General features: G+C 45.4%; 1 protein-coding gene across 1 annotated transcript; it reads left to right on the top strand.

Moving 5' to 3' along the window:
• The first annotated feature begins 293 nt into the window (after positions 1 to 293).
• Positions 294 to 20825, top strand: LOC111155030 (mucin 13, cell surface associated). Its single transcript, XM_022515044.1, has 11 exons — positions 294 to 345; positions 2509 to 2949; positions 6821 to 6943; positions 7803 to 7909; positions 11439 to 11494; positions 14821 to 14981; positions 15477 to 15602; positions 15916 to 16048; positions 16697 to 16734; positions 18233 to 18317; positions 20624 to 20825. Exons 1-11 carry the CDS (start codon positions 294 to 296, stop codon positions 20823 to 20825), a joined length of 1524 nt encoding a protein of 507 aa, XP_022370752.1.
• Positions 20826 to 26215: the final 5390 nt, after the last annotated feature.

Genomic DNA, 26215 nt, shown 5'->3' with positions numbered 1-26215 from the left:
CCCCACCCCACACCACCTCCCAAGGATATTTAGGCTGTTTTGAACTATTTTGGACTATAATAATTTGGGTAGAATATTTTGAACAGAAAAATGTTCTCTAAGGCCAGGCCCACTTCTTTTATCTCAAAAGTTCAGAAGAGACTTATGGTATGGGACCAAACCCCAACAAGTAATTGCCTCTGGTTCACTGACGTCAGTTAATGACTGGACTTTGCACCCAAAAGCGAGTTAAAAACTAAAGACGGTTGAGGGGAAGTCATTTCCTCCTTGGATAGCCCAGCAAGAACGTCAAAATGAGAGCCCTTGCTCACCTCACTCTTCTCAGCCTCGTTTTTGCAACCTCAGGTAAGAAACATTTTACAGTTTTTTTTAATGATTGCTATTTTTACATTTCATTTTTTTAAAATGATTTTATTGATTTATTTGAGAGAGAACTGGCGCAAGCACAGGAAGCAGGGAGGGGCAGAGGGAGAAGCAGACTCCCAAGCAGGGACCACCCCCCATCCCAGGCAGGACCCTGGGATCAAGACCCTGGAATCATGACTTGAGCCAAATAGACGCTTAACCTACAGACCCACCTAGGTGCCCAACGTTTTTACTATTTTTAATTCTTTTAATCACATTTGCTGTCTTGGAGCTAGAACCAGCAGGCTTACTGTACCAGTTCTGTGGCCCAGCAGGCTATTTTCTGACTCTGCTCAAAGACATAGGGCATTTAAGTCTGAGGTGAAGGAAGACAGAGCAGAAGTCAAGGGGTCTCTGGACTATGGGGTGTGGGGTTCAGCAAGTCAGAGATTTGTCCTCCAGAGTTCCTCAGGCCAGACAAGCACAAATCAGTAGATTCAAAAGGTCTGGTGCCTGGTAGCCTTTCGTTTGGCCCCTACAGGGTCTGGTTTAATTTCTGGTTCTAGCTAGCATCAGCAGTCCTCTGACCGCTTCTCCATGGGAATTAAGGCTTACCTCTGGGCAAATCCCTAAACCCCTCTGGATAGTGGGGGGCTCTTCTGTCAAATGTGGATACTTGTATCAATTTCACAGTCACTATCTGGCATAGGGGGTAGGCCCTTGTTAGATGAAAAGAGAAGCAGAAATCGGTCAAGATGAGCCGTTTCCTTGCTGCTAGAAGACCCATTTTTTATCTCTTTAACCTTCAATGATTATTTGAGCCAGACCCTGTTGAAGGTGAAGACCCAGATTCTGTCGGGGTGGGCGGGTGGGGGGGGGCACTCACAGACCCAGGGGCCATCAGCAGGTTTTTTGGTTTTGGTTTTTTGTTTTAAATATGACGGTTTAGGAATTGCTTCCTCACTAAAACTTTTTTTGTTTTGTTTTCTCACTAAAGCGTTTAATAATTTTTTTTAACCGGTTGTCAATGTCAGAGTTCTTTGAGACAATGAAGGGTTCCGGAAGACTAATCACTGGACCACCAAGAGTTTACTTTTCCATGTGTTCAGGGATTCCTAAGAGTTGAAAAAAGGCAATTCTGATGATCACTGTAGCCCTTAGGGCAAAGATCATCTCTATTCATCCTACTCTTTAAAAAAATTAATGTGTCTAAAATTATTAATGGGTAAACATCACTAGAAAGAAAATTTGGGAAGAAAGTTTTAATACACACTTAATGAAGTATTTTTGTTTCATCACTTTTTTTAAGATTTTATTTTTTTGTTTGACAGACAGAGATCACAAGTCTGCAGAGAGGTGGGGGTGGGGGAAGCAGGCTCCCTGCTGAGCAGAGAGCCCACCTCCGGGCTTGATCCCAGGACCCTGAGATCATGACCTGAGCCAAAGGCAGAGGTTTTAACCCACTGAGCCACCCAGGCTCCCCTCATCGTTCTTTTAAACACGCTCCCTTTCCAACCCTCCCTAAAATGCTTTATAAATGGGAAATGAGGACAATTGCCTCAAAAGGAGGCCACTTTTGGGTAGTAATAGCACCCCCTGCTGGCGCTTTCAGATGTCCTCACAGAGGACTACTCAGGAGTGTTAAAAAGCCAGATTCGTAGTTCAGCAACTGCAGAAAGAAAAGATGTAACTTCTTGGTATTCATCTTCATACATATTAACTTTTCGTAACAGATTTCAATAACATTTTTTCCAATTTTGTCTGTTTAATTTTTAATTTTATTTATTATAGGGATCTGTGTGTGTGTTCGAAGCAGTCCTGTATTTTCCTGTTTGTTTGTTTTTCTAAGATTTTATTTATTTGTCAGAAAGAGAGAGAGCACAAAGAGGGGGGGTGGCAGGCAGAGGGAGAAGCAGGCTCCCCTCTGAGCAAGAGACCCGATGCAGGACTCAATTCCAGGACGCTGGAATCATGTCCTGAGCCAAAGGCAGATGCTTACTGACTTAGCCACCCAGGTGTCCCATGTATTTTCATTTTTAATGTAGTCACCTATATTTGTTTTTCAGAAGAGCATGATTGGGTACTCATAATATGAAATAGTAGCAACTGCCAGTATATATTGAGTGTTCTGCCTTCTGAAACTTGGTATCTCTGTTCCCCCAGTTGTCCAGTCAACCACAACCAACGTGGCCACTTCAGGCATGAATACAGCTACCACCATACCAACTTCATCTGCTACTCCAACTTCGTCTACTACTCCCACAGAAGTGTCATCTTCTTCTCCCACAGAGGTGCCATCTACTAATCCCACAGGATCTCCGTTACCTACTGCCACTCCCATGGTTCCTGTATCAAGTTCAGTTCCAGCCTCCATGGTCACACCTACAGAAAATAAAACAAACACAACTGCTAAAACAACACCTATAGCTGCCACTAACACCATCCCCCCTGGAAGTGGCAATTTGGGTTCAACTGCTCCTCCAACAAGTAATGGATCGACCATCACCCCAGGCACACAGAATAATTCCTCAGAGGCTGTTACTCCAGTGACTTCTGACAGCATCACTTTGTCCACAATCAGCACCCCAAGCCCCAGTCCCACAGGTAAGAGCGATTCCTTCCCTCAGAGACTGCTTACTTGTGGAGCCAGGACATTGTGGAGGACAGTAGGTAAGTGTGTTCTGCAGGCGGAGACAAGTGGGTATATAGACACCCAAGGTTTCCCTGACCATGAACCCCTGGAATTAAAAACACTGAGTCACAAAGGCTAGTAGTGATGGCAGAGACCCTAAAAGCTAAGCCACAGTTTCATTCTGCTCTCCTTTCCTTCCCACTTGCTGCTTGAAGCTAGATGTGGAATGTTTTTATGAATGTGGACATTATGCCAGCTACTTCTCCAGGAGATTTTTTAGAAATAATTTCAGCTTCTCTGAGAAGGCCAGATCCCAACAAGCACTGCCTTGCCAGCCACACTTGTCTAGCTACCTGATCTACCCAAGGAAGGAGTCTGTTCTTCCCTGACTCCTCAATAGTATTAGTGAAAAGTGGGACATTATGATGGTGGACGATCACAGTCTGGAATTTGAGTTAATTCATGAAATTGGAGCCTGAGGAATAAAATGCCAAACAACAGCAGTGCTCAGACAGCTCTAGACATGAATTGGGGCCATTGTCCAAAGGACAGATGTTTTGGGACTACTAAGAGATGGCAGTCTGACCTCAAGCCAGAATTATTGAAACTACTTGCCTCATTTCCCAAAGTTTGGTCTAGAATAGGGGTCAGCCAACTTTATCAGTAAAGGCAAACTAGTAAATATTTTAGGTTTTGCGGGCCACAGTAGGATTTCTGTTGGGACTACTCCCCTCTGCCATTGTAACACAAAAGCGGTCACGGTCAACATATAGAAGAATGAGCCTGGCAGTATACCAGTAAAATGCTATTTACAAAAACTGAAGACTAGGCAGATTTGGCTCATAAGTCATAGTTGGCCAACCCCTGGTCTAAAATAATCCTCAGATCTAGGCTTGAAGGGTCTACATGAACCCTGTCATTTTCAGGGAAACTGAGGCCCAGCAAGGGCAGCAACTTGCCCAAGGTCAAAGAGCGAGCTGATGTCCCCCTACACTGACTACTTTTGCTTTCCCCAGTGTTCTTTGACAGATCTGAGAGATGGATGATGAAGCAAGTGGAGCTAGAGCCTGTACAGGGCACCTGGTTCCCAGCCTGCTTTCATGTTTGAAGGGCCCACTCTGAAGGCTAGGCCACCTGGGGTACAGCTGCAAGACCAGCTCCACTGGAGTCAGGAAAGGGAGCTCTTCGAAGCCATTCCTGCTTACCCAGACATTCTCCTGGAGTAGGGCAGCCGCCTTGTGTCCTGGCCCAACCACTAGCTCACTGTGGGCAGGGGAGCAAATTCCTCTCTCTCGGCTTCAGCTTCCCCAGCCATAATAAGGTGTGACTGAACTAAATAGCCACAAAAATCCCTTCCAGCTGTACCGTCCTGTACCCTTATTCCTGGCATGGAAGACCAGCGGACAGGTCTGTCCTTTACTGCTGGAAAGAAGCCATACCAGAAGTTATTTGTCTGGTGAATCCTGAGTGGAGTTGACTCCATTTCTTCCCTGGGATTGTCCAAAGCATCCTTGCTTACTTAAGGCTGAGCCTTTAAAAAAAAAAAAAAACCAACCCTTTTATTTTACTTAAAATGTTAACTCGTGCCTTGTTAGAGGGGTGGTGGCCCTGCTGTTTTTTATGAAATACTAAGTGCTCAGCACTTGCTTTGTCCCAGGAAGGCTTTTTTTTTTTTTTTTAACTCTTTTAAAAGAATTATTTTAATAGACTTTATTTTTTAGAGCAGTTGTAGATTCACAACAAAATGGAGAGGAAGGTACAGAGCTCTCCCATATATTTCCTGCTTCCACACGTGCATAGCCTCCCTCATTATCAGCACCCCTCCCCAGAGGGTACATTTGTGACAACAGGTGAACATTCACTGGCACAGCAGCGTCATCCAAGGTCTGCAGGCTATGCTAGGGCTCCCTGTTGCTGCTGCATATTCTGTGGGTTTGGACAAATGTATAATGTATAATGACCTGTATCCAGCATGCGGTATTGTAGAACATTTTCACCACCCTACCAATTGACTGTGCTCTGCTTACTCATCCCCAAACCAGCCCCCCAACTCCTGGCAACCAGTGATCTTTCCACTATTGCCACTTTGGGTATAGGCGTCCATGGTTTTGCCTCTTCCAGAAAGTCATGTAGTTGGACTCATGTGTTAGTCTTTCCAGGTTGGCTCCTTTCACTCAATACTATGCACTTAAGATTCTTCCATATCTTCTCATGCTCGATGGCTCATTTCTTTTTAACTCTGAATAATATCCCACTGTCTGAATGTACCACAGTTTTACCCATATCACCTACGGCAGAACATCTCGGTTGCTTCCAAGTTTGGGGGATTACGAATAAAGCGGTCATAAATACTCCTATGCAGGTTTTTGAGTGGACACGTTTTCAACTCCTTTGGGTAAATACCAAGGAGTGCACTTGCTGGATCCTATGCTAAGAGTATGTGTAGCTTTGTAAGAAACTGTCAGACTGTTTTCCAAGGTGGCTGTACCATTTTGCTTTCCCACCAGTATGAGAGTTCTCGTTATTCTGTATCTTCATCAGCACCATTTTGTCTTTGATTTCTTTAAAAAAAGTGCATTAGGGGGCGCCTGGGTGGCTCAGTGGGTGAAAGCCTCTGCCTTCGGCTCAGGTCATGATCCCAGGGTCCTGGGATCGAGCCCCGCATCAGGCTCTCTGCTCAGCAGGGAGCCTGCTTCCCTTCTTCTCTCTTTGCCTGCCTCTCTGCCTACTTGTGATCTCTGACTGTCAAATTAAAAAAAAAAAAGTGCATTAGACCCACAGTTATGGAAGGAAAGAAGCTTAAACAGTGCAAAAGTATATGCAGTAGGCTCCAGATCCCCTCCTATCCTAAACCCCTAGGACACACACCCCTGCTCCCTTCCCCAGAGGCAACTTTTGTGGCCGGTTTCTCTTCTCTTTCTCCAGAGGAATGTGTGCAAATATAAGCATACATACTTAATATGTTTGTGCATATCCTTTTTTATCACAAAAGAGAAGATGCTCTACACATTCTATCTTATATATAGTTTTTTTTTAAATCAACAGTTTTTATTGTTCGTAAGGTTCGTAAGAACATTAACACTTATCAGTCACTCAAACTTTTCTCGAATCAAAGCTCAGAATCATTTCATTTGACAGAGATGGAGAAAATGGCCAGCCAAGTGAACTATCTTCCTCCGACTTAACTCTACTCCCCGTTCCTACCACTTCTCCAGAGAGAGGAAAGATGTTGTGCCCTACCTGGTCTGAGAGCACCAGCCAGTGGTGTAGAAACCATTGCAGTAATTCCCAGCGTCCATTCAAGTCATCCACTCAGAAAGCCGGGGGTGGGATGTGCCCTCATCACTTCCTCTGAGAATTTTCACTGAGTTAATTTGCAAAGTCCCCTTATCAGACCTTTCCTCTCTTCGTGTGTCTGTATGCCTTGTATGCTAACCCAAAGAGAGTACCTCATTTCTTTTGGGGGGCTTCCTGCCTGTCCTTCCTTGTAAGACAGTTATGCATACTTCCCTAGAAAATAGGATGCTTTCTTTCAAATGGTACTAGGAAGCTCTGTCTAGTGTTAGAAGCCAGAGATGCTAAAGATGGAATCAGGAGACTGCTGTCTCTCTGAGCAGACTCTTGCCCACCCACCTCTGTCTTTACTGTTGACAAGCATCTGGCTCCAGAATTTCCACAAAAAAACTATCTAGAGGCATCCGCTCTTCTAAAGGTGTACCGCGGATTAACACAACCAAAGAACAGAACATGCCTAGGAGGCAGGCATGAAGATTTTTAAGTCTGTTTCTGGGTGTAATCTGTTGTCATTCTGTGGATTTGTAACCTCTTTTTCCTCTCTCTCAGCTCCCATGACTCCTTGCCAAAGAGCTCCCTGTCAAAATGGTTCTTCATGTGTTAGCCTGTACAATACCGATTTTTGCCTGTGCTCATTGGGATATTACTATAACTCTTCCACCTGCAGAAAAGGTGAGTTATAAGGGATGAACCCTGCAGAGCTGCATTTCAGACCTAAAGTGGAGTAGAAAATGCAAAATAATGTAAAAAAAGAGCCTCCAGAGTAGTAGTAGAGGATAATTTATGGGCAACAGAGGCTGCTGCTTTTATCTCGGTGGAAACTAGAGGGACCACAAGGATTAGAGATAGTCCAAAAGCCAAACAGGTGTTCATATTTCAGCACTAATAATCTCATTTCTGGGATCCACTCTAAGTAAATGACCCCAAAGATAGGTTTGTGCATAGATGTTGGCTGCAAACATTTTTTTTTCCTTTTAAATAATCAGTAGCATGAAAACCGAAAAATGACTATCAATGAAGATAACACTTTTTTCATAGAGTATTATACAGTCTCTGAAAGCAATAGTTACGAAAAAAAATAATAGTGATGGGGAAGGCGCCCAGCTGGCTCAGGTGGTAGAGCAGTTCTTGATCTCAGGGTTATGTGCTCAAGCCCCACACTGGGCGCATGTGGAGCCTACTCGAACGAATGAATGAATGATGAATGAATGAATGAACAAATGAATAGACAGACAGTTATGAAGACTAGGTAATATTTGGAAAAATGCTTATTATGTAACAATAGTTAAAGAAGACTCATGGAATGATGACAGTGTAAACTACACATGGAAATAAACGCTGCGAGAATAATACCAAAACAAAAATGGTTGTGTTGGGTTGGGTGAGATTTTGGGTCACATTTTTCATCTTTCCAGACTTCCCATAATATCATCAATATGTAGAATTTTTAAGAATAATCTGTGTTTTAAACAAAATGTAAATTGACCCTCTTTACATTAAATATTATAAAAAGATTCTGCTTAAATTTCAGGAAAGTTATTCCCTGGAATTATTACAGTGAGAGTATCAGGAACATCTGGTTTGGAAGATGGAAATTCTTTGGCCTATCAAGAATTACATATTCGAATTACTGATTTTGTAAGTATTTTCCAACCCTTTTCTCTGTATAAGTGTTCTTCTTTTTAACACTTTCTTGCAGCACATAGGGCTGGTGTTCAGGTAGTACACACTGGTATAGCTATCCCAGTTGCTGAAATAGTGAAAGGCACCCTTACTGGTTGGTCAGTTGCAGCTGTCCTGAGCCCCCTGGTGCCTGGTTGCTCAGGTCCTTGTCTGGGACCCTTGGCCCTCCCCATGATCTGCACCTACATGGGTAATACCCGGCATGGCAGAGGGCCTTTAGAAGATTTCTCCAGCTATGCCATGCCCATTGATAGAGAAGCTATTAGAATTTTTTTTTTTTTTTTTTTTTTTTTTGAGTAGCCATGCCCAGCATGGAGCACTTCATGGGGCTTGAACTCATGACCCTGAGATCAAGACCTGAGCGGAAATCAAGAGTTGGACGCTTATTCAACTGAACCACCCAGGTGTCCCTATAATATTTTTAAATGGACACATCAAAATAATTATGTTTTAAAATAAAATTATTTTTGTAGAATTGGAGAGAGAAAAAAAACTGAAGGGTTTTTTTCCTTTCTACAATCAAATTTACATACATTTCTATACCAGTCTGGCTTTTTTTTTTTTTTAAATGTTTGTTAAAGGAACTCTGTTTGAATTAATATCTGTCACTTTTCTCCACTGTTAAGAATCTCAAAATGAACACTAGCGTCATTTCATTTTGATTACTGTGAGTAAATGTGTCTGCATGAAAAGGAATGGAAATCTCCATTCTGGAGCCACAGATGTTAGATCTGAAGGAGCTTTTACAGGACCTTCAGCCAATGTTTCTGAAAGCTCAGCTTTAAAGAGAAAAAACAGTAGCCTGTAAATATGTCTTAGAACCCTAAGTGGAGAAACTCTTATAAAAACTAAAGAAAACATTGAAGACCATATCTTTCAATTCAGAATTATTTCACTGCAAAAGAGTTTTACAAGCAGAATTGGTAGAACATAAAACATCATTGTCCAGATGATTTATAGATAGCATGAGAGAGCTAGTGCTCATGACCAAACAGCCCATGCCTGGCGCTGCTAGGATAAAAACCATGGCTCTAGTAGCCCAGCCTTGACCTTAGCCCCTCGTCATACCACCTGAGCACAATGGACCAGCTGACCATGACTTACCCTCTCATCCCGGACCTACATTCCAGCTCTCCCACTTGGATGATACTCAGTATATTGAGGATAGCAACATCAGTGTGTTCCTAATTCCAGGGAACCCCTGTGTTGTCCCGTGGCTTCACCGAGCAGCGGCCACTATGTCGCCCAAGCATGCTTTGGATATGGGTGTCCAAAAGACCCCTCCTGCCTTCAGATACCAGTTTTAAGACCTGATCTCAGTCAGGTCTTAATTTCAGAGGGACCAGGAGGGGATAGAGCATTCTTCTAATTTTCAGGAAGCTCTTCTCCTGAAGGGGATAGCCAGAACTCTTTTGCAGCTTCCTGGAGACAGGAAGAGAGAAGCAATTGACTTTCTTCAAGGTCCTCTTAGCAGACACTTTGTAGCCCTGGGGCGTCCCAGCTCAGGCCCTGTGTGTCTCACAGGGTCCATTATCTACCCAGCTGGATCCAAACAGTCTACAGAGGGATTTGGAGTTCCCCTGATATGTATGGGCCTGGCATTTTATGTGTAATATTTCAAATTAAAACAGCCCAATGGAAAGGATGGTACTACGGTGCTATTTTGCTGATGAGGCCACCAAGGATCAGGAAGGTTAAGTGACTGTAGGTCACCCAGCTGATGAGGGAGGAGGTAGGGACTTGAACCCAGACCTCCAAGCTGCTTCTCGAACTTCTCCTCACCTGCTGGCTGTGTTGTACGGTAGAAGCCTGGCAGGCCTATTTGGGTAACTCCTGCCTTCTTGTCCAGACTTCAGTTTGAGATGTGTATATCCCAACATTCTCAAAGGGTGACCTGGAAGAATAAAAAAAGAAAAGAAAAAAAGGGAGACACATTCTCCTATGCCAGATGCTAATTTTGTAATCTCTCTTCTTTGAGAATAAGAAAATTAGATGGGCTCTTGTCAGTAGGCCAATGAGAGGGACTTTGGAGGTCATCCATTGAACTTCCAGGCCTCTGATGGTTTACAGAAATACCAGCTGCTCCTCGCATTTAAAAGAATTGAAAAAGGCATATAGATGTATTCTGGACAAAAGGCTACCCAGAAGAATGAGAGCGTCAAATTTATTTGAATTTGACTAGAAGAAAAGAGAAGTAACATCTTTCTAAAATGACATTGGTTGCCATGAAGAGAAAAATAATAAAAAGTCATGAATTATAAAAAGTTTGCACCAACCCAGTTCAGTGATATGTGAACCCAGTTCATATGATAAAATAGGGAGGCTGGGGCCCGTAGAGGGGAAGACTCGTCCAAGTCATATCTTCCACATTTAATCCATTCCATCATTTGTCTGCCAGTGTTTGTGGAACAGTTCCTGGGGGTTGCCCTGTGCTGAGTGCCGTGGACTAGGGGAGGTTATGTCATCAGAAAGAGAAAAAACACCCTATTCTTGGCATTAATGAACTTAACATGCTCATTGGGACCCTCACCCCAACTCCACCTCACCCCTGCTAGAGGTTCCAACTTTATCTCTGGCCCCTTGCAAGTATCTGGAGTTGTCTGCCTAGTAAGACGTACCGTGCTGGAGCCCCACCCAGCTCCCAAAGCCATGGGTCACATATTCCATCTCACTGGATACACACTGTAGCCCCCTGTGGTAGGAATTACTCTCACCTCCAGGTTTCTGAAGAGAAAGGTGAAGTTCAAAGCCACCGTGCAAAAGCTGACATGGAGAAATTTGGCTTCAGATATCCTTCCCCATTCAGCCTGCTCCCTTCTGAGCCACGCTGCTTCTGAACATCCCTGTGTAGACTCCTTTCCTCTCCCCATCCTGGCACCACTGCCTAAAATGCTCTAAGGCTGGTCTCCTTTCTGAAACTCCTCCTGGTTCTCGGCAACCGGAAGTGTCTTTGAATTTGTGTGGTAGATTGTGTTGCCCTGTGGCGTTCACCTCTCCCCGCTTCAGGGTGTAGTCCCCTGACTCATCACGGGGCAGGACCGCCTGTCTCGGCCATCTGTCTGTGGCATGATGCCTTGTCAAGGTGGGCGATTAAAGAAGTGTTCCCTGGGGGAATGGAGGAGTGCACAAAGCGTGCTTGTAGAGAAGTCTTTAACAGACATGCAAACCACATATGCAAAACTCCACGGGGACTTTGAAAACACAAACTAAGTTGGGCACCTTATTTTTTAAAAGTATGATCACTGATTGGGCTGGGTGCCTTGGGTCTTTTTCCTAGATAACTCTGACATTTCAGAACCATATTAGTGTAAAACAAAAATTAATCAAAAAGTGTTAGAGCCCATGTAAGCGACAGATTGCTGTGATGAGCCACGTGTATTTACACAAATGAGGTTAGAAATGTATTTGTGTGAAAACTCAGGTGTAGTATCACGTTTCCCCCGTCTTTGTGGTTATTAATACATCTCTTCACCTTCCTTCACAGTTTAAAAGCACATTTGCCAATTCTGATTACGGACAGACTGTGATCAATGAAGTAAGGTAAGTTTGCTATGGACCGATGGGATACTTGGGAGGCCGGTGTATGTTTGCCTAACTTTGGGTCTTCTCTCGAGTTCTCTGAGGCCCTTCAGTGGCAAATCATAAGAAGAGGTGGTCAGTCTGAGCACTGGAGAGGGCTATGCTTCCAGTGTCACACTGACCCTGGCCTGGATGGGCCGGTGGTACCTTGGGGCAGTAAGATGCTGTCTGTGATTGTCTCCTTAGCAACCTGTACAGGTGGCCCAGGGTCTCCCTCGGACCAGTTGGTTTGGTTTCATTCCTTGGCTAAAACCACACCTGGTCAACCCCTAGAATGTGCATTGCAGAGGGCAGGGAAGAGAAGGAATGGCTCACAGTTGTCTCTTTTCTCATGGGATGGGAAGTAAGGTAGACAAGAATATCCCAGTCACAACCTAGCTACTGAGGGGCCAGCAGTGAGCTCTTTCTTCAGGAATAACAAGCAATTACTGAGCATATCCATATGCAGTGACCAGTGCTGGATGCCACCTGGGGACCTAGAGAGTCAGAGGAGTCTCACAAAGTTAGTGATTCCATCATGGCCTTCTCTGAAGCATATCAATACATGTGCACTACAGGCTGGGGAAAGAAGGTTCTAAGGTGAATGGAGTTGTACAGAAAAGGCAGCCCTAACGTAGTTACATTTTAGGGTTCTCCTGTCGCATCTGTCTTGATGAGCTTTGTCAGATCCTTTGTGGAATAAGACACAGCATACCTGTTTGATACACACACATTCAGAGGAGACCTCCTATAAAGGTGGTGAGGTTGGAGCTTGGCAGTGAACAAGGGGCCAAGCAGTTGGTAGCCAGGAGGCCAGCGAGCAGCCTGATGGGGGAGGCATGGGGATCACATGGCGAGAGGAAGATGCTGGCCGACGCCCTGAAGCTGGATGTGGGTACATGGCAGACACCTGCTGGAGTGCCGTGCATTGTTCCTATCTGTGTCGCTTCTGGAATAGGGAACCCTACATGTGTGATAGAGAGCTGGTCCCATGGGATCATGGTGGGGAGGTTCCCTGATACTGTTGCATACATTCCCTTTTTAAAGGACTTATTGAAAGGGAGCCAGGAGCGTTCAGAGGCAACCTTCTACATAAGAGAGGGTTTCAGAGACGCATCAGCTCGGGTACCCCAGGGGATGTGCAGGGCCTTCTCTCACCTAGAAAGGCATTTCTTCGGCTCTGGTCCAGTGCCCTCTGCTCCCTGAGCTCTTTCTCTATGGCACCAATGTTGGAATCGGAAGGATCCGCAGAATTTCTCTCTCAAATCTCTCTTTGGAAAGAGGAGACAGGCTTGGGGAAGCTGTGACTAGTCTCGTTACAAGCCTACTGCCCTGATCATTTATGCTATGTCGTTTGTCATTAAATATGTGGTGGTTCCATTGTTCCTTTCATTGTAATATCTTGCCCCCTAAATTGGAGTGTGCTCTAGTAGCTTCTTTGAATGAACTGTGCATGGCATTTCTTTCCTACCCTCACTGCAAAAAGATACCAGAGATTTCTGGTCATTTTCAACTGATAAAGAATGACTTGTATCAAATACCCTTTTCTCACTGCCCTGTATATTCCCTAGCCACCCCTAAATCCTATCATGAATGAATCGTTTTACTTTAGAATCTGAAGTCCATTTTGTTTCGGGAGACTTCCTTTGGTGGTGACTGTTCCTAAACACAGAATTTGGTTCTGATTTTGGATTTTCTCGATTGTCCTGAAGAACTAACGTAGCTGTAAACATTTTCTTTTTTTTTTTTTTAAGATTTTATTTATTTATTTGACAGAGAGATCACAAGTAGGCAGAGAAGCAGGCAGAGAGAGAGAGAGAGAGAAGCAGTCTCCCTGCTGAGCAGAGAGCCCAATGCAGGACTCGATCCCAGGACCCTAAGATCATGACCTGAGCCGAAGGCAGAGGCTTAACCCACTGAGCCACCCAGGCGCACCTGTAAACATTTTCTAAGTAGGTTGGCTATGTTTCCAAGCTTCTGATGTTTATTCAAAAGTCAGAATGGAAAAAAAGAAAACAGGAAAAATATATCATGAGTCTTAAAAATGCATAGCCACAGGTTGAAGAGGGAAGGAGTTTTTGAAAGTCCTTTTTTCCCCTCCCTATCTCTCTCTTTTTTTTTTAAAGATTTTATTTATTTATTTGACAGACAGAGATCACAAGTAGGCAGAGAGAGATGGAGAAGTAGGCTCCCTGCGGAGCAGAGAGCCCGATGCGGGGCTTGATCCCAGGACCCCTGAGATCATGACCTGAGCCGAAGGCAGAGGCTTAACCTACTGAGCCACCCAGGTGACCCCCCCTTCCCTATCTCTTTTAGTGGTTGTATCACTTGATTCCTCTTAGGTGGTGGAAGAATTAGAACTTGGCACGGCGGTTCTTAGGGCTCCAAACTGTAGTGTTCATGTCTTGCTCATCGCAGGCACTTGGTAACTGGGGCTCTGATGGTGTTCTGTACCCCTGCTCCCTACGCCCCACCCTCCCTGTTTCAGTGTATCATGAGTACCAGCTCAGCAGGAGACCTTCTCTCGATTTTCTACAGAAAGGGGCAAGTTTCAGATGTTCTCTGTTCTACTTCTGGTTAGCTGCAGGCTTCTAGCTCCTAAAAAGGATTGTCCACAAGTTTTCTCAGTATCCTTCTGCAGGACATCGTTGGCTGGAGATTACTGCTGAGCACACGTGGAAGAAAGCCAGATCTCTGGGCCTATAAATCGCCATCTTCCTGCACCCTCAGGCCCACCGTATTCGGGCCCCAGTTATGGATAGAGGATAGTGGATCGGGACTAGAGCTGGGAGGGGTGCCTGGGTGGATCAGTTGGTTGAGCATCTGCCTTCAGCCCAGGTCGTGATCCTGGAGTCCTGGGATCAACCCCAACATTGGGCTCTTTGCTCAGCGGGGAGTCTGGTTCTCCCTCTGCCTCTGTGATCTCTCTCGATCTCATTCTCTCTCAAATAAATAAATAAAAATCTTTTTTAAAAAGGGGGGGTGGTAGTAAAAAAAAAAAAAAAAAAGGGGGGGTGGTAGTGCACCTGGGTGGCTCAGGTGTCTGCCTTCCGCTCAGGTCATGATCTCCAGTTCTGGGATCAAGCCCCATATCAGGCTTCCAGCTCAGTGGGGAGTATACTCCCTCTCCCTATACCTCTCCCCCTGCTTGTGCTCCTTCTCTCTCTCCCAAATGAATAAATAAAATCTTTAAAAAAAAAAAAAAAAAGGACTAGAGCTGGGAGACTGGGGAGCCTGGGAGGTTTTGAAGACCGGTCTGTGGACCTTTTAGTTCAGTTCATCAAGTGATGGATTCCTTTCATTTTCAGCATCTCGTCTTCAGCAAGATCAGAGATGCGTGCTGGCGACAGTGCTGTTGTGGTTAAGGTCTTAAACATCTTCGCAGAAACTACAAAAGAAAATGAGACGACTGTGTATGAAACAATTACAAAAGCAATTCAAAACAACATGAGTGATATGAAATACAGTGGTAAGTATTCAGTACTTTTCTTCGAAGTCCCTTGAAGACCCACTTTTTGTAAACATTTCTATTCTCTGTGAGAAGGGGGGTGGAAGAAAAGCAGGAGACTTGAATCCACAGATGGGCCCTGTTCCAGTTAACTAGTCATTCTTCCTCCCTCTCTTCCTTTGCCTGGTTCTATCCTTTCCAGCACCCCCCAATCCAAGTCATCACAGTGACCAGTTAGTTTGCTTCTCTCTTTGGAAGGTAGGAAGAAAGGAGAAACAAGAAGGCTTTATACCAAGTTGTAGCTTCCAGATGATCCCAGAAAGCCTTCCTTGCCCTGTTTCCCCTTCAGGCTGACTCATCAGCCCCCAGCACAGCTGGAACAATTCACTTTTGCTGTGTTACAAAGCACCCCTAAGCTTAGTGGCCTGAAACAACCACCATTTATTTATTGCCTTGCCGTAATTCCCCTCCCTATTGTCTTTCTGACCATATTTTGGAATTGTCTCTGCCTCTCAGCTCGAAGTCTGTGTGATTATTACGGTTGTGAACCAGAGAACGAGAAAGACAACTGTAACAATAGTGTGCTGTGTAAATGCAAGCCGGGGATGGAAAGACCTAATGCCCAGGTCCCTGTGTGTGTGGGTGAGTGTTCCACTTGCTTGTAAGTGTTCTTCGCAACCCATGTGTTCTCTCCTTTTGCATTTGCAAAATACGAGCTTTACTGCTCACGTTTCCATGTGCATTCCAGAGTCTGAGGGGTGTGGAGATGGGCTTTAGACCCACGGACCTGGTGAGGCAGCTCATATGCCTCTTACAAGGACCGTTTGGGTACGCAGCCAGGGAGCACCTCACTTTACCCAGGAAAAACAGTATTAAAAAATCATGTTCTGTGGCATAGCACTTTGGGGGTCAAAGGGGTTGTTTCTGAAAATAACTCAGAAATTTTCTTTTGAAGCTTCTGCTGTCAGGTGTCCCGACACTTGCAATGCAAACCACAGTAAGCAATGCTTAGTGAACGAGAACACTGGGAAGGCTGAATGCGTGTGCCTGCCAGGCTACAAGGAGAGTGATGGCGGGATCTGTCAAGAGTAAGAGAAGTCACTCCTTTCTCATCTTCCCACAACAAGAGCTAGCCACAAGGGATGGAATGTATAGCATATGCATGGGTTGGAGTGCTGCCATACGTTGGTAGGTGTAAGAGCACCATCCTATAATCGTTATCGGCATCGACAGTTCTAGAACATTCTCTGGGTGCTGGAACCGTGCTAGGTAATACGCGTCACACAGCAACACTGTCAGGAAAAAATTCGTTTCCCATTTGCCAGAGAGCAAAGTGAAGCTCAGAGAATGTCAGTAACAAGCCCCAGCTTCCAGGGTAGCAGCTGAGTGGCAGAGCCATGTGGCCTTGCCCCCGAGGGGACCCACGATGCTCTGTGCCTCTGGGCTTCAGCTTAGTTTGAATTGCTGGATCTCCCTGAAGCTCAGAGGATGGAGGGTTCTGTCAGTAGGAAATAGGACCACTTGGAACTGTGTCCCCTTTTCTGCCTTCCAGAGCTCCATGGAAGGTGCTCACCTGGAGGAGTGGGAGGACAAGGAAAGGAAGCGGAAGAGGAGAAGGAGAAGGGGGAGCAGGTAGAATGAAAGACAGATGGAAAGGAAGGCATGGCAGTTGGGTGGGAACTCTGATGTGTTCCCCACAGAGACTCTATACCGTGGTTTCCATTCTTGTATCTTAGGTGTGCGTTTGGTTACAGTGGAGTTCGCTGTGAAGACCGTGAGTATAAAAGTTTTGCTTTGTTATTAAGCTTCTGAGAAATAGGGAACACATTCAGAATTCTGCCCAGGATTCAAAGTCTCTGGTTCCCTTCAAAAAGAGCTAGAAAATCTGCCTGCAGTCTCTGTTCTGCGTCATGCCAGCCCATGCCTGCCTTGCGGTCATGGGCAGCAGCCCCCCTGTTAAAGCAGATAGCAGAACCCAGCCCAAGAGGTGGGCTCTGGACTTGGCCAGACCAGAGGAGGGCGTCCTGTCATTCTATTCATTTTCTCTTACTAGCAAGGATAAAAGACAAGTATATTCCAAAAATGTTTGTGGTCGTAGAAGAGCAGGACTAAAAACCCTTTAAATACTCAAGTCTTTTTGTCCCCAAGATGTTTACTAGCTTGTGATATGTTGTTGCCAGTTCAGTTGCTTCATTCTGTCCCACACTCCACCCCCACAGGATTGGGATAATACTAACTTTATATTTTTGATTATATTATATTTTAAATTTTATATAATGAACTAAAGATAGATGATCCAAGATGGAGGAAACATTACTGTTGGCCTCTCAGCCAGCCACAGAGTTGGTGGTGAAAGTGCTCTCAATTTCTACTGTATTTTGTTGTAAGGCTGGGTTTGCTAAGACTTCTCTTCCTTTTGGGCTTCCGGTGTGCATACCTACAAGATGAGAGGTTGGACCATATGACCTTTGAGGTCTTTTCCAGACTTGGACTGCACCCCCAGGAATCCAGGTTGGAGGTGGCATATATGGCAGTCACGAAGCAGAAAGAGACAGAGTGTTCTAGAACAGCTCTGTCCAACAGAAATGTAATGGAGCCTCATATTTAATTTCAAGTTGTAAAAACTCTAGGTACATTTCTTAAAAAGAAATAAGTGAACCTGATTTTAATAACATTTCACTTCATGTATCAAAAATATTTTTCAACATGTCATCATTGTAAGAGTTACATGACAAATTTTTTTTTTCTCTTATACCGTGTGTTTGAAATCTGCCATGTGCTCAGGCCACCTCATAGCCACATTTGCCGTGTTCGATAGTGTGAGAGGATACAGGTAGCCATGAGCCCTCCCCCCACTGATTCTAGCCAGCCTCTGTTAGTGACAAAATGTAACTCTAGCCTCATTACCCCTGCTTATCAGCAAGATGAGACTCGAGACTCGGGTGGGCAGCCAGAGGCAGTAGAGCTTAGGAAGGGATGCATCCCTCTGTTGAGATCTCATCTCCACAGAGCCCAGGAAGGCCCCGCCCCCAGACCGTGGCTGCCTCTGTGTCTATGGTCTTCTTTTATGTGACAAGGAAGCCTCTTTGATTGGGTTCTAAGGACACAGTTGTGGGGGTGGCGCTAAAGGAGATGAGCCACCCCTCCCCCAGCCTGCCACCCAAGCTGGCCCTGGTGGGGGTGGGAACTGCTTGGGAGCACAGGGATCTGTGCAGTACCCAGTGGGGGTTGCTTGTGGGAGGCTGTGCCTACTCTTTGCTTTTCCTTTTCAGAATTTCAGCTGATCCTCACTGTCGTGGGCAGCATTGGCGGTGCCCTCATTCTCTGCCTGGTGATCGCACTGATTGTCTTAGCAAGGTACGGAGGGAACGCGTCCCTTTCCCTAGGGCACATCACCACCAGCATCATGCTCAGGGTTCTTTTGCTGGGGCAAAAGAAGGAGATAAAGCGAAACCTCTCTAATACTGTTGGCTCTCTCTCTTACCTTCATTTGCTTTGGCTTATGGAAGCCATACGTGATTACTGAAGAGAACAGAAAAATGTGTAAAGGAGCACAATTAAAACATCACTCAGAACCTAACGACCCTGAGACAACTAATATTTTGGCATATCTTCCCAGATTTTTTCTTTCCAAATGATTTTTTTCCTTTTATTTTTTTAAGATTTTATTTATTTGACAGAGGGAGACACAGTGAGAGAGGGGACACAAGCAGGGAGAATGGGAGAGGGAAAAGCAGGCTCCCCGCTGAGCAGGGAGCCCAATGCGGGGCTCGATCCCAGGACCCTGGGATCATGACCTGAGCTGAAGGCAGATACTTAATGACCGAGCCACCCAGGCTCCCCTCAAATGGTATTATAGACATAATTTTGTGTCCTTTGTGTGGGTTTTGTTTGTTTTTAGAGAGAGACAAGCATGTGCCAGGGGTGGGAGGGAAGACAGAAGGAAGAATACCAAGAGCGTGGAACTCAACTCAGGGCTCAGTCTCACAACCCTGAGATCATTACCTGAGCTGAAACCAAGAGTCAGACATTTAACCAACTAAGCCACTCAGGTGCCCCATCCTTTGTGTTAAAAAAAATGCATTGTTGAACAGCTTAACAATGTCTATTTTTACTTAATTTTATAATGTGACCTAACAACCATTTTCTGATGGCCCTGAAACTCTCCATTAGTAGTTTTCAGCCACACTCATGTTGTTAAGGATCATTCCTCAAGGCCCTGGGCCCAGTACCCTGTGGCAGGGGGCCCGATCTGGGCTTCAGGTGAGCCCCGTGCCTTGTTCTCTCTGCAAAGCCATTTTGCAGGTGCCTTAAGTGCTCTTCGGAAGAACTTGAGTAGAGTCCTTTCATTTATTCAACAAATATTTAGATAAATTTTCCTGCATTAACTGGGAGAGAGAACACTGTTATCTCTATTCCATTCGAAATGTGCCAAGTGAGGATGCACTTTGGTAAAAACAAGCTGCTTGTGGGTGACACTTCGCTCATACCTTATATTTTGGCAAAAGAGGTATTTTTGCGCGATAATGTGAGAGAATAAATAGATATTGTTTCTTTTTTATTAGTCCAGTTTGATATTAACTCTTCCCCAAAGCCTTTATTACAAGGACGCAAAGCTGTGAACCAGAAGTGTGACTTTCCCTTTTCTAGGAAGATGGCCAGAACATTCTCTTCTGGAGCAAGGCTGCCTCCTCCTTTCATAGGAGGATTGCCTAACTGTCTTGGGTCTCCAGCATCCTCAGGGGCTCTGTGTGGAACCTTGTGACCCCATGACGGCTATGTTTCTCAGCTCCTGCTTCCTGCTGCAGAGCGAGGCTGGCTCCTAGTTCAGCCTCAGGTTCATGGTTCCTGGGAACACATCAAGAATTATTAATTGCTTGCCCATTCCAGGGGGAATGAAGCTTCTCTCCTCCTCTCCTTTCCTTGGTTAGACAGGAGTGTTCCCAAAGGGCGGGAATTCTTCCATAAGCTGGGCTGGCTCCCGGGTTCACAGGGTGAGTGGGTCTTCCCTTACGACATTTCCGGTAAGAGACAGTCATCCTGGGAGTGCCCTGTGGTCATCATTATTATAACAAAATTTGCATGAGACCAACCGAACTGGATGGCAGTGTTGGATCAGTGTTACCATTCTGGTGTTAATGGTTACAGAGAGCTTTTGAGGAGACTGTCCTAAAACTTAGGGAATGTACAGTGAACAAAGTAGTGAGGCATTATGGGTAGTGGGGTGTCAGGTATAAGCACTTACTCTTTTTTTTTTTTTATAAAAGATTTTATTTATTTATTTGACAGACAGAGATCACAAGTAGGCAGAGAGGCAGGCAGAGAGAGAAAGGAGGAAGCAGGCTCCCCGCTGAGCAGAGAGCCCGATGCGGGGCTCGATCCCAGGACCCTGGGATCATGACCCGAGCTGAAGGCAGAGGCTTTAACCCACTGAGCCACCCAGGCGCCCCATAAGCACTTATTCTTAATGCTGCAGAAATGATAACAGTTGGGGAATCTGGGTGGGGGCCCATGGAAGCTCTGTATAATTTTTGGTGTGTACCTTATATGTAAATTTGAGATTATTTCAAAATTTGAAAAAAAAATTTTTTAAAAGAACACTAACATTTGCTTTAAGGAACTTTCTGCCATTGTCAAATCCTAATTCTTGTCACCCTTTATAGCTCAAAGAACAAAAACAAGAATATTGAAGAAGAGAATTTGATTGAGAACGACTTTCAAAATCTGAGACTGCAGCAGACGACGACAGGCTTCAGCAATCCTGGAGCAAATGGGAGCATCTTCCCTAAAGTCAGGGCAAATGTCCCTGGTCAGCCACAGAATCCCTATGTGCACCAGAGGAGCTTGCCTCGCCCTGACTACTAGGTGAGTCAGTGGGCTGGAGAGGGAGTGGAATGCCAGGACAGAGCAGGGACAGGGACCAGGCCATTGTATCTTCATGTCCTGGCTGCAGGGTTTTTTTTTGTTTGTTTTTGCTTTCTGATCAAAAGGGAAAGATCAGAGAATGCCCCCTCCTCTTGTTTTTGTGTTTTTGTTTTGTTTTTGTTTTTTTTACTCCCTCTTATCGTTAAGGGGCCACCACTCGGTCCCTAACACTGACCATCTACGCGACTTGTAGACACATCACTTAATTTTCCTGGCCTTCTATGTCCTCAGCTATAAAAAAGAAAAACAATTTAGATGCCCTTAAGATCCCTTTACTTTATAAACTTTTCAGGATAGGACTCCAGTCATTGTGATGACAATTTCCAAGCTGTTTGAGGATCTAGGACCCAAGTCAGGGAAGAACTGTTGGATGTAAACAGGGTTCTGTCCCATCCTTCTAGCCTGCCCATGTCAAGGCAGATCTCTCCTTTCTCCCCACCACCCGCCCCCCGCCCCGCCAGACCTCAAGGCATAACCCAGTCAGTTTCTACAGAAATAAGGCAAGTGGGGCTGGTGCTGTTTTATTTCCCTTGGGAGGACTTTCAAGGAGCATAGCTTGTGTTCATTAGATTTGTATTGGATAGTTGTCCTGGCCTTGCTTACTGTGGTCTGAATGAATCTTTAAGAAGCAAATTTGATGGGGAAGGGAGCCAAGGGAACTGAGCTAGAAGGAGGGAAGTTGTGGGAGGAGAGAAAAAGGGACCAGAGAAGAGAGAGGCTAAAAGAAGAGCAGCAAGGGGAGAAATTACTTCCTAAAGAAGCAAGAACAGGGGAGGAGGGGAGAGAGGGAGGGGTGGGGGAAAGCCTAACTTCCAGAAGAGTTGAAAAATAAAGACGGTGGAGGAGGTGAAGGCAGCTGGAGGGCGGCAGAGGGGGCTGAGGAAGGGGCAGGGGCTCTGCATTCTCTGTGCACATTTCTCTTCTGCAGACTTCCCTGGGCGAGCACACCGCCCGCTGAGGCTCTCAAGTCGCTATGACCGTTCTTGGAAAACCTGCCTTGTTTCTGTTTTGAAAATCCATGATTTATTTTTTAAAGATTTTATTTATTTATTTGACAGAGATCACAAGCAGGCAGAGAGGCAGGCAGAGAGAGAGGAAGGGAAGCAGGCTCCCCACTGAGCAGAGAGCCCGATGTGGGGCTCCATCCCAGGACCCTGAGATCATGACCTGAGCCGAAGGCAGAGGCTTTAACCCACTGAGCCACTCAGGCGCCCCCCCATGATTTATTTTGCACGTGAAGTTTTCTTTAGTCGTAGAAGTCATTAGTTTCATGTGGGTACAAGGGGTTGACTCACACGAGGCGTGCCATGTTGGGCCAGACACGTGGTCTAGTCCTCAACAGCCAAGAGCCCAAGTTCTGTGGGAGTGCCTGCTGGCCCCACCCAAGGAGAACCTTAACCGCCAGACTCCTTACAAACCTCCCTTCCTCCTTATGGGGGAGCCTTCACATCAAGCATGCTCTCTAAAGAGAATGCCGTAGAGGCGAAAATAAGCATGGGATTTAGAGCATGGGTTTGACGCCTTGCCCCTTCTGTTAACTTGCATCAGCTGTGTGATCTTGGATAAGTTATTTACTTCTCTGGGTTTGTTTTCTCATCTGTGACATGGACATAAGGATTTTTATCTCCTAGGATAAAAATCAGATAAGCTACTGTGGACAGAGAACCTAGAACAGTGACTGTTCTAATTTAAAAAATAGTATTCAAACAGTGTTACTCGAAGTAATGGTACGAGTGGTTAATCTGCTCTTTCTCAGATAGATCTGTTGTAGTACTTCTTTTCTAAGAGTTTTGTTTTGTTTCTTTCCCCATGTCTCTCTTTCTCTCTTTTTGTCTAGAATGGTAACAACTGGGGACCCTCCATGGCCCTCTACCCAGTGTCTGAGCTTTTGTTTTGAGTGTTTAAAAGACTAATGGAGAAGTGAGCAGCCATGAAGATCCAGCCTTCGGAATTCCTCTGCCACCCAGCACCCAGCCTCTCTGGATGGAAGTTGTGACTGTTTTCAACGGATGCAGCTTGTTCGCTATGTACCTATCAAACTAAATGCATATAGATGCTATTAGCACTTGTAAGACGGATGATTTTGTCCCATCAGTACCATGGTTAGTTTGTTTTTTTTTTCCTGCTGGGGCAACAATAACCATTTCCAATCTAGAGGAAAGCCCCCAGGATTGTTGACTCCCGGGAGAATGTGGCTTTGAGTTGATCACCTGCAGATCTGTGACCTAATTCTGAGCGACTCTTAGGCGTCAGCTATGGATGTCCCAGGGTGTGGGAAGAAATACCATCTTTTAAGGTTCTCGGGCTCATTCTCTACTAAGTTAGATAGGATGCTACTTCTGTAAGTTAGATAGGATGCTACTTCTGTCCCTCCAGTGTAGGCATTTCATCACCCTTGCCCTGCCAGGAACTTGTGACCTGGCCTCACACCAAGGACACAGAAAAAAAGACATGTCTCTCAGCCTGCCCAGGAGGGCAGGATCTTTTTGATGTTAATCAGAAGGCCCGGATTAGAACTGCCCAACATGGAGTACATTCTAGAGTTTCTGAAATGCCAGGAACTGGTAGAGGCAGAGGAGGAAAAAACAAAAATAAAAACCATAGCCAGGAGTAGGAGGAGCAGAGGCAGAAAGAAGCTGGGCTGGGAGGATGAGTACAGGACAGTGCACGTGGGGTCCACCTTGGTCCTCAGATCCCCCTCCTTGATGAGCGAACGGACATTTCCTCCGATTCACGTCCTGCCCACAACTTGGAGCCTAAGCAAGTGTGAAGAGAACACGCCAGGAGTGAGAGCTGGAAGACACTTTGAAATTGCAGATTCTGTTTAGCTGATGGGGAAAGAGGGGGCTTCTGCTCAGGCTCCGGATGTCCGGCCTCGGGACGTAGACTCCAGAGCTCCTTTGTGGAAGCTTCGGCCTCCTCTGTGGCCACCAGCGTGCACACAGCCACAGCCAGCGCACGCTTTCTTTAATGTTAATAGTGTCCTTGTTTGTATCTAATGTCTGGTCCTCTTACAAATTATTTTTATTTGTTATTATTTGTTCTTACTATTAACTATAAGAGGTAATGAATAAAGTGTCTTTGGTAGATGGTGTCCTTCCTTGCGTTTGTGCCCACAGAGCAGTGAGTTCGTCCTTCCTTCCTTCCTTCCTCCCTCCCTCCCTCCCTCCCTCCCTCTCTTCTTTCCTTTCTTCCTTCCTTTCTTTCTTTCCTTTAACTTAAAAAAAAAAAAAAAAAAAGATTCACATTTATCTTTAGAGAGGTTAGGAGGTGCCGAGGGAGAGGGAGAGAGAATCTCAGTCATCCTCCCCGCTTGGCATGGGGCTTGATCGCACTAACCCTGAGGTCCTAACCTGAGCTGAAATCAAGAGCCTAATGCTCAACCAAATGAGCCACCTGGGTGCCTCTAGGCTCACTTCCAATAACAGACATGACACGTCGCAAACCAGACTGACTGATATCTGCAGTCCTTGTTAGACGACCCAGGGTAATTTTTTAATCGTGTAGTAGATGTTTCTGGCTGCTGTCCCATGAACATCCTACTTCTCTCCCATTATAAGCTGCCAAGCATTTTGGGTGGGACCATTCTGACCCCCAGTTCCAAGGGCCCAAGCCAATCAGTGGAACCCCATTTCCCCTGTCGTTGATGGGTTTAGTGAGCACATGGCATAAGTGGATGCAGTTAGAATAAAGCCTAGGACACCTGGGTGACTCGGTCCGTTGGGCATCTGCTTTCAGCTCCGGTTGTGGTCCCGGGTTCCTGGGATTGAGTCCTGCATCAGGCTTCCTGCTTGGTGGGGAGCCTGCTTCTCCATTTCCCTCTACCTGCTGCTCTGCCTACTTGTGATCTCTCTCTCTCTGTCAAATAAAGAAAATCTTAAAAGAATAAAGCTTAAATTTTACTAGGAGGCTTGGAGAAAGAGAAACTCTTTTTCTCTTGACAAAGTGGGCTTAAGGATATGAGGCCTTGGACTGCTTCAGTTTCGCTGAGCTGACGTTCTCTCTCTCTCTGTGTCAAATAAATAAAATCTTAAAAAAAAAAGATTTTATTTATTTATTTGACAGAAGGAGATCACAGAGAAGCAGGCGCCCCAAAATGGTTGACCTTTTTTAAAAAAAATATTTTATTTATTTATTTGAGAAAGACAGTGAGAGAAAGCATGAACTGGGAGGAGAGGGAGAAACAGGCTCCCCACTGAGCAGGGAGCCTGACAGGGCTAAATCCCAGGACATGACCTGAGCCAGAGGCAGACTTAACTGACCGAGTCACCCAGGAGTCCCAGATTGGCTGACCTTGTAACATGCCATCACAGACTTTATTCCTGACCTGCATGTTACCTCTACATTTAAGGATGATTTTTCCCCCAAGATTTTATCTGACAGACAGAGATCACAAGTAGGCAGAGAGGCAGGCAGAGAGAGAAGAAGGGAAGCAGGCTCCCCACCGAGCAGAGAGCCTGACGCAGGGCCCGATCCCAGGACTCTGAGATCATGACCCGAGCCGAAGGCAGAGACTTTAACCCACACAAACCTTGAGAGAGAGTGTGTGAACATGGAAGGAAGGGAATGGAAAAAGTAGACTTGGGGATCATGACCTGAGCTGAAGGCGGACACTTAACCGGCTAAACCACCCAGGTGCCCCTACATTTTTGAAGATCATTCTGGATTCATTGTTAGAAGTAGGCTGTTTGAACCTCTCTTCTAAAGAGTCCCCCCTTCCTTGTGGCATACTGGACCTCAGCGTGCCAGTTTCCATCACTTTGCAAATGTCCTGGGCCATACGAACTCTGACTTCATGACCAGAGTATCCCCCATTTTTCACAGACTCTCGTTGCTATTGCTTAAATAGAAGGAATTCTCTAAATATATGTGTAATGTTCATGAAATGACGTTCACATTCAAAGTTGCTTTTGAGTCTTACATAATATGACCTACAATTCATTTGTTTCTGCTCATTGGGAACTTCGTGAAGTTTTCCACACTTACTGTCTGCCAGCCTTGGAGGGCTATCAGAGCAAACTTTCTAAGATGAGAATTTGGTCACGATGCTCCCTTGCTTGAGGCTTTCAGGGCTTCTCCACCGAGAGAACAAAGCTCACAGAACTGAGGCAGACTCTTGTGGCTCATGTCTCCTGGTGACCGGGCTGCCGCCACCAACTGCTCCAGCTTTGCTGAATCTCCCCACCCCACCAGAACCTGCTGTCCTGCAAACACACCTCCTCTTCATAACTCCATTTCTCCATTCATGCTGTTCCCTGCACTGGGAAAGCCCTTTCCTTAAAATCTTACTTTTTTTTTAAGATTTTATTTATTTGTCAGAGAGAGAGAGT

The sequence above is a fragment of the Enhydra lutris genome, unplaced genomic scaffold (assembly GCF_002288905.1).
Source record: "Enhydra lutris kenyoni isolate GAN:26980312 unplaced genomic scaffold, ASM228890v2 scaffoldscaffold39, whole genome shotgun sequence".
Classification (NCBI taxonomy): Eukaryota; Metazoa; Chordata; class Mammalia; order Carnivora; family Mustelidae; genus Enhydra; species Enhydra lutris.
Note: the sequence above shows the minus strand (reverse complement) of the source record. Positions and strands in the feature narration are given on the sequence as shown.

Coding starts and splice junctions, on each gene's coding strand:
- LOC111155030 (XM_022515044.1), top strand. CDS start 294: ATGAGAGCCCTTGCTCACCTCACTCTTCTCAGCCTCGTTTTTGCAACC. Junction 7,910..11,438: donor ATATTCGAATTACTGATTTT/GTAAGTATTTTC, acceptor CTTCCTTCACAG/TTTAAAAGCACATTTGCCAA. Junction 11,495..14,820: donor ACTGTGATCAATGAAGTAAG/GTAAGTTTGCTA, acceptor TTTCATTTTCAG/CATCTCGTCTTCAGCAAGAT.